A 7,182-nucleotide genomic window follows, 5' to 3' on the forward strand; every position below is an offset into this window, starting at 1 on the left:
ATATAATACACGCTTCAGTGTATATGTGCGAATATGTATATATAATATACATAATAATACCATTATATAACCATTAGCATGTCAAGAGTACTATTAACGGTAGCTAATATATGTATGAATCGTATGTATAACATTTAGGCATATTCATAATAAGGTAACAATAGGATTCCAGTCTTTATAATATTCTAATATTATCAGTAGAACCTAATGATGTTGTTGTGTTGTTGTTGTTGTTGTTGCTATTGTTCTTAGTGTGGGTTGTTTTTTCGTCAACATTTCATAGTAAGTAGTACACTCAAGGTACGCTGTAGATAGCTCCTTCAATGATGGTGTGCCAACGCTTTTTTGATCTACCTCTTTATTTCTTATTCAACGAGTTCTTCTTGTATGGATTTTCATTGTAGCGGTAATATAATTTATCAATTTCATTTCGCCCGGTTCATCTACAGTATTCACTCACTCCAATCTTCGAGCATTTCGTCGTTTATATATATATATGTACTGTTATTATTACTTATTATTATAAGTGTAAAAATTCAACCCACTCTCTTCTTGCTCACTTCATGTTATTCTATATATATTTATAGCGCGCGCGCGGCTTGATGCTACTCTCCACTCGGTTACTCCTGAGTCTGTCACAAGTGCAGAGCATTAGTTTATCGATGATGTCAGTTCCTGTTTTTTGGTTCTTTTTGCCCCCTTATCGGTTGCTGTTTTTCTTTAGCATCGGTTCAGTGTAGGGATTGGGAATAGCCGTTTTTCGTTTATTTATTAGCTTCTGGAGTTGTTGTACTCACTGAGTTCAATGGGAAGTTGCCCATGTAAATAAACGTTCACGCCGTACGAGGTCAGCACTTGTCACCAAGATAGTCTAAGCTTTTAGCCCTGCTTACGGGTCGGGTAGTCGGATAAAGGTTTGTTTCAGTCGACCCCCTTTAATCGTTCAAACAAGTCAACTTGAACTCATTTGCTTCAGAACTCAACACAGTCTAACCCCCAAAAGTGCTCTACGTTAGCTGGCTATTTCGCAGTTGTAGCAAAAGTAGTGACTGCGAACAGCTTCGGTTGATTCTTTTACGTGTTTCATTGATTCTGCAATAACACGCAGGTAACGACTGTAGGCGGGTTACTTCTGAAGCGCGGTTTTGCCTCGCGGCCATTCGCATTTAACGGACCCAGCAAAAGCGTACGCCTTACTATTTCTTGTCGAATCGAATGATTTTTTGCTGCTTTGTTTCGGATTATATGTTAGCATGTATTTCTTCCCTTGGTTATTGCTCCTGTCAAAACCATGTCGTACCCATGAACGCATCTGCATGGCTTTTCCCCGAAAAGTGGCTTGTTTGACTTGCTGGCAGCAGGAATATAGGTGATCTGTCTGTATGGCGTTGATCGTTTGCAGTCAACGTCAACATGAAGTAGACTCGATGATTTTGTGTATTGTATGTTTTGTTACTTCGGTCATCGCCGTAGGCCAGGCTATGCAACCTATATGTAGTCGGAGACGGGGGCAACAGAGTTTGTCGTCGTCAATCATTTTGTGTTTTTTTTTATTATAAAAAGAGAGTTGCTTCGCCTTTCACACTGTCCTGACATATGCGCAACCTATCATGAATATCATCATCAATCAACTTCATTACCAAAATTGCCATCAATATAGAATCATTATTGATAGCTTCCATCTCGTAAGGTACGTTCATCATAGGGGGTTCTGTTGCCTGTGTCTAAGCTGACTATTCGCTTACTAGCTGTTTTTCGAAACTCTCATTTTTCAAGCTTCACCGTTATTATCATTATAGCGTTAATTTTATATAGAGCTCTACTTATGTTCTTGCACAACGACACTCGGTTGTTTAGTCAGTCCATACATTCTTGCTGATGTCAACCGAATTGTTGTTGTTGTTGTTGATGATGGTGGTACGGCATCGACAATTGTTTGTATTTGTTATGCATTACGTTTGTTGTGAGCAGTTTTGTTCAAATTAATATCGCAACGTGCTTGACATTTGTGCCTAGGGATGATCATTATTATTACTATTATTATGGATGGGCAATAGGAGTTCAATGGAAAGAACGGTGCGCAGGCAGTATTCGGTATTCTTCCCCTCGCATACGTCATCTATACACAATAGGACCTGAGCGTAAGAAATGTATGTGCGTGCTAAAAAAGTGAAATCGTCAATACTATGGTGGTGCAGGTTCGTACAGCGACATGTAATCTATTACTGGGTACAGTTCACGCTGTCTGTCATTTTTCTCCTCTGGATGAATGAACGATTGTTGTCGTGTGTCGTCATACCGTTGTCATTTCTACTGTAATTAATGCTCGCCAGAGCAGTTATAGTCTGAGAGTGGAAAATATTGGTTTTCGTCTCTTCATATCTATTCTAGCTACTGTTCCTATTATTAACATCTATGAGGTCGTATGGTTATGATGAAACCCCATGCCTGTGTATCTATATATAATAATAAATATACTAATATTTAATACTTGCTGGAGGGGATGACTGACTGCTGCATGGTCGAAATTTAATACATTCTGCTAATTTCTACGCAAATGACAAAAAATCATTCGGAAGCAATGAGCAGGACAAACAGGAGAAGTCAGTAAGATATGGAAGTATACGCCAACTTGCCCAGCACCCGCCCCAACGACGGACCGAAAAGCCCACGCGTGGACTTTTCACCGGAGGACCGATTGCAGGTTCTCAACTTAGATTTAGTGCTATCGGTAGCAGCTGTGAGTTTTCCATTTTTCTATCGCGGCAGCCGCTTTCAAGTCTAAATAGCCTACTCTCCGTTTTCGGTTTCGTTCATTGTCAACACTTGTATCGTATTAGTTAGTTAACTTAGAAATGAACATCATGACTTGCCAGAAAATGCGATATTATGCTCGTGAATGGAGCCGGCCGTTTGTCTCAACAGCCATTGCTGGCTTATTGCGATAATATTCGAATTATCTTTATTTTAACTGTATGGCTGTAGATTTATATAGTTGCCATTACCGGTGGTACGCTGCGCCTTTCCAGTTATCGGCGTACAACTACCCGTGTCGTGCACCTGTTACGTGCCGACTCTCTGTTGTCGCCAACCGCATCTACAGCAGAAATGGGAACAGTGGAATTGGCAGTAGGATGCGTGTTTGTGTTGTCGTTATTCGTTCTTGACACCGTTGACATGATGTATGAATAAAGACGGTACGTATTATGAGTATTGTTAGTAGTGGTGGCTGTCGTAGCGGTCAAACTAATAGAGTGTGTATCGGTCTGTTTACAAAAGTTGTATGTATAGTAAACTGTATGATATATATATATATATATATATATATATATATATATATATATATGAGAATAAGTATGTAGACATTTCATTAATCCGTTTTGTCTTGTACAAGAAATCGTGTTACTTCTAAAACACCCCAATCCGAATTAATTGAATCTATACAGATGCGGGAACAAGCTCGTTTCTTTTCCTCTAAAAACACTTATAGAAAAAAATAAATGTCGTTTTGCATTTGACTGGTTTCATTTTCAGTTTGTTTCGCCCATACTTTAACACAAGCCTAGTGCGACAATTGCGAGCGTCTAAAAATACTAATAATATAGGGTTGGCCTGATACGCATCCCGTTGTTGTGCCGACCTCGTTACAACAAGAGATGCTGGACTGAGAAGGGCGGATGGCGGAAGTGAAGATAAGAATTGCGATAATAAACAACAATACCTGATGGTAATATGCGTATTGCGTTTCGTGGATATATTTGCTATGACTGTATCTTATTTTCTGCGATTTTTTCATATTCTATTTTTCTCGTCCGTTCCCATCGTGCTCATGCAGCTCATTGTCATCGGTTCACTAACGGGGTTCGTTTACTTTAAACACTGCGATTTGTTGTTTTCTGCCTAATCTCAACAACAATAACCAATCAATGACCGCTATTATAATCATTCCACTATCGTCACCCTCATCCCTAGTTGTCCTTTAACTATATCTGCAGTAATTCAGTCACGAATTAAGTGAACACGTGTATCACTTTCACTATCTTATCGTTCCTTATTGATGTGAGATATTTGGTATCTGTTGTTATTTTTATTATTATTATTAACCACAATCAGAATTTTGTTTTTGCACTTGCCGGGCACTCCGATACGCTGGGCAGCACACACACACGCGCAAACATACGCATTTCTTGCATCTTGCTCTCGAATGAACGAACATACTTCCACTATTCTAATTAATCAGTCAGTCCATCAATCAGGTATAATAAAGATTTTGTTGATTCCTCGCTGTGCTCTTCATCCTATTATTGCCCTAAAATTTGTCCCTGTACCATTGCATTCATTGCCAGTTTCGGGGTACACGAAGCGATAACAATACTAATTAATAATAATAATGATAAAAACATAAGGACAGTGCTTGAAAGGTCTTTCACCTTAAACTGATCATAGCAGTATCTTGGAATCGAAAACGATAGCAAACAAAGGATCTACACTTTGCGCAGAAGTCCGGATGAAGAATCCTCCGACAATGAATCATAATATTCTTCTCTGTATATAAATCATGATACGCCTATAAGTATGTATGTATGTATTTGTGTGTGCGCATGTAAAGTTTGTGTGTTTGTCTGTGTAAATTGACCCTATCTGTAAAGAAGGTGTATGACATCTTAACGATTAGGCAATTGCGTTCATCGACATCATTTTTTGTGTAACGATCATTTAATTTCGACTAGGCAATAGTTCGTGTTGGATCTGTGATGATGTCATGGCATAGTATTGTGGCAGATACGGTGACTAACGTGGCCAGTTCAGCAGTGTGCTAAGTTACTAGGTAAACAGTGCAGGTAGTCACAGCATATGGTCTTTTCCGCATCGTCTATTGCATTATCACTATTAACGATAGCAATGATTTGACGGATAAATTAATAAGGAGTGAACAAGTTGGGTTGGGATTTCAGGTACGGAATATCATCATCATTATTGTCCTTACTATTGTTATAAATTATCATCATTCTAACCTAACGACGCGATCATCAACGTTCGTCGACGCTAACCAGCTCCCATCTTCTGTATTTATCTATCTTTCAGAACTCTGATATGGGTCTCGGTTGAATTCGTTTATCCTTCATTGCTGTTATTTGTTTGATCCTTATCGTTACTATTTCTTTTACTTCTTGCTTCATTTTTACTTTTTCAGCGACTGATTCCGCTTCTCTTTCAGGGTTCTCCATGTCACGGTGCAGCTGCCTGCAGCCGTTATTTATTGCGACCCGCTCCGCTCGGCTTCATTTATCCGTTTATTTCGTTCCGTTCAATTGCACTCAGCTCGATATCGTCTTCTTCCATGTCCGTATTCCAACTTCGATCGAATCCAATTCCATCTATGATCCACCAGCATCCGCGCCGACTAAACTTGCAGTCATTGCCTATACGCCGATCCATCTTCATACAACCTAGACACCACTGTTATTATTGTGAGGATCATTCCATGCCGTCGTATACCTCCGGCACGTGAACCTCATATAGCTCTCGATAAGTTTCACTTCATTGCGCTGTTATTTCCTATTGCGCACTGTTTTCGCCGTCTCATGGACAAATTGACCCCAACGACACACACACTCTCTATCTCTCTCTCTGCTGTGTTCCCACTCGGCTGTCGTTTGTCTGCGTTCGAAAATGCCTTCATTGTTTTTGCACAAATCTACATACGCGCATCATTCTCGTGTCTCCTTGTCTGCCTGACAAATGAAATGTTGCCAACGTTTTCTCACAGCCATTTTTTAAGCTGGTAAATTCCGGCAGCCTCACAACGATTAGATTGGTCGTTATCGTTTCATCATCGATCTCGTAGCTAGCGTTTATGGCGGCGGTAGGGTCGATCCGTTTTTGCTGCAACTCTCTGTTTGCATCATTGCTTCTATTACCGTAGCAGCCGTTGTCGTTGCAAACTTTTGTAACTATTTTGATTTTGGATCATCATTTTATATGGTTATGGAACGTGTATTTCTCGTTTGTTGGATTTCACCTTTGACAAAATATTTTTACGGTGTCGCTCAAGATCGTTACGTTCGATTGTTTTTATTTTGATCTTTCTCTTCTCACCTGTCATCGGCCGTATTTGGGTTCGTAACCTGGGTAGTGCTGACGTCACGTGGATGCCTCGCTCCGTTCGTATTTCGCGCCCGAATCACCCAATGCGCATCAGAGTAGTACATTATCAACACCGTAGTAATTCAGACAAAACTCTGATAGTTGATGTATATCATACATTACTGTCTCTTTTCAGTTTTTTCAGTTTATTTTGCCCAGTTATAGGTATCAACGTATTTAGTTACGGATTTAGAATCTTTTAAAGCTTGTCGTCATAACGACCGTGCATGATAGTAAATGATGAATCTTTGATAGCATATAAACGCCTTATATATTCAGCTGTTGTGCGGATCGCTCAAACTGTGACCAATCATTCGCAGCTCTCTTAAATGACAATCAAATGATCGAAAAGTGAACGCTTCTATGATCTTTTAATTTCGCAGTGGTTCATGTTGTATTTGCTTTCGCCGCCTGTGCGATCGTAGCGCTGTCATCGTTGTTTTTGTTGTTTCGGCTGCTCGAGTGAGGGAGACAGATTCGATTTTCATGCATATATTCTTCTATAAAGTTTCGATTATTAGCTGTCGCCTTGCTGAGACGTCGTGACTAGAGCCAGTTTTCTTCACACATTCCGTCTGCCCTTCTCTTTCCTTCGTTAAGTTTAGCTTGCCTTCTAACCATACAGCAGTCATGAAAAATGTTGTCAGCAACACTACTCTGGTTATATTCAAATGATCTTTTATGTCGTTAGCCATTGCCACCAATGATATTAACGTCATTGCTATTATACTCATACTCCGATTTATGGTCAGGTCGCGTTCTCAACGCAGATTACAGGTGGCTCATCAGTAGAGGATTATAATCATCACGTCTTCTTGTATTCATCTTATTGTCGTCATCAATATTATTATTTATATCAGTATCATTCATATTATAGTTACTATTTGTATTACCATCGTTATAATAATAACTAGTATTATTTGTTACATAATTATTGCACAGACGTGTTCTGGGGGGTAGTTTGAGAGTCAGTTGTGTTAGTGGCGTGCAGTCGGCAGCATCGCACGAATGATGAAAATAAGCTATATATATATA

General features: G+C 39.5%; 1 protein-coding gene across 3 annotated transcripts in view; it reads right to left on the minus strand.

The window, feature by feature from the left end:
• Dhit (regulator of G protein signaling double hit) overlaps positions 1-7,182 on the minus strand; it is a 71,442-nt gene that overhangs the window by 12,885 nt on the left and 51,375 nt on the right. For 2 of the 3 annotated variants that reach the window (XM_086981496.1, XM_086981497.1), the window contains one exon: positions 4,068-6,760. The exons of the other annotated variant lie outside the window; for it this stretch is intronic. In XM_086981496.1, the coding sequence (XP_086837622.1) occupies positions 6,648-6,760 (113 nt within the window). In that variant the 3' untranslated portion in view covers positions 4,068-6,647. Of the gene's footprint in view, positions 1-4,067; positions 6,761-7,182 lie in introns of those variants that run through there. 3 annotated transcript variants of the gene reach the window in all.

Source organism: Varroa destructor, unplaced genomic scaffold (assembly GCF_002443255.2).
Source record: "Varroa destructor unplaced genomic scaffold, Vdes_3.0 BEIS01000002.1, whole genome shotgun sequence".
Lineage (NCBI taxonomy): Eukaryota > Metazoa > Arthropoda > Arachnida > Mesostigmata > Varroidae > Varroa > Varroa destructor.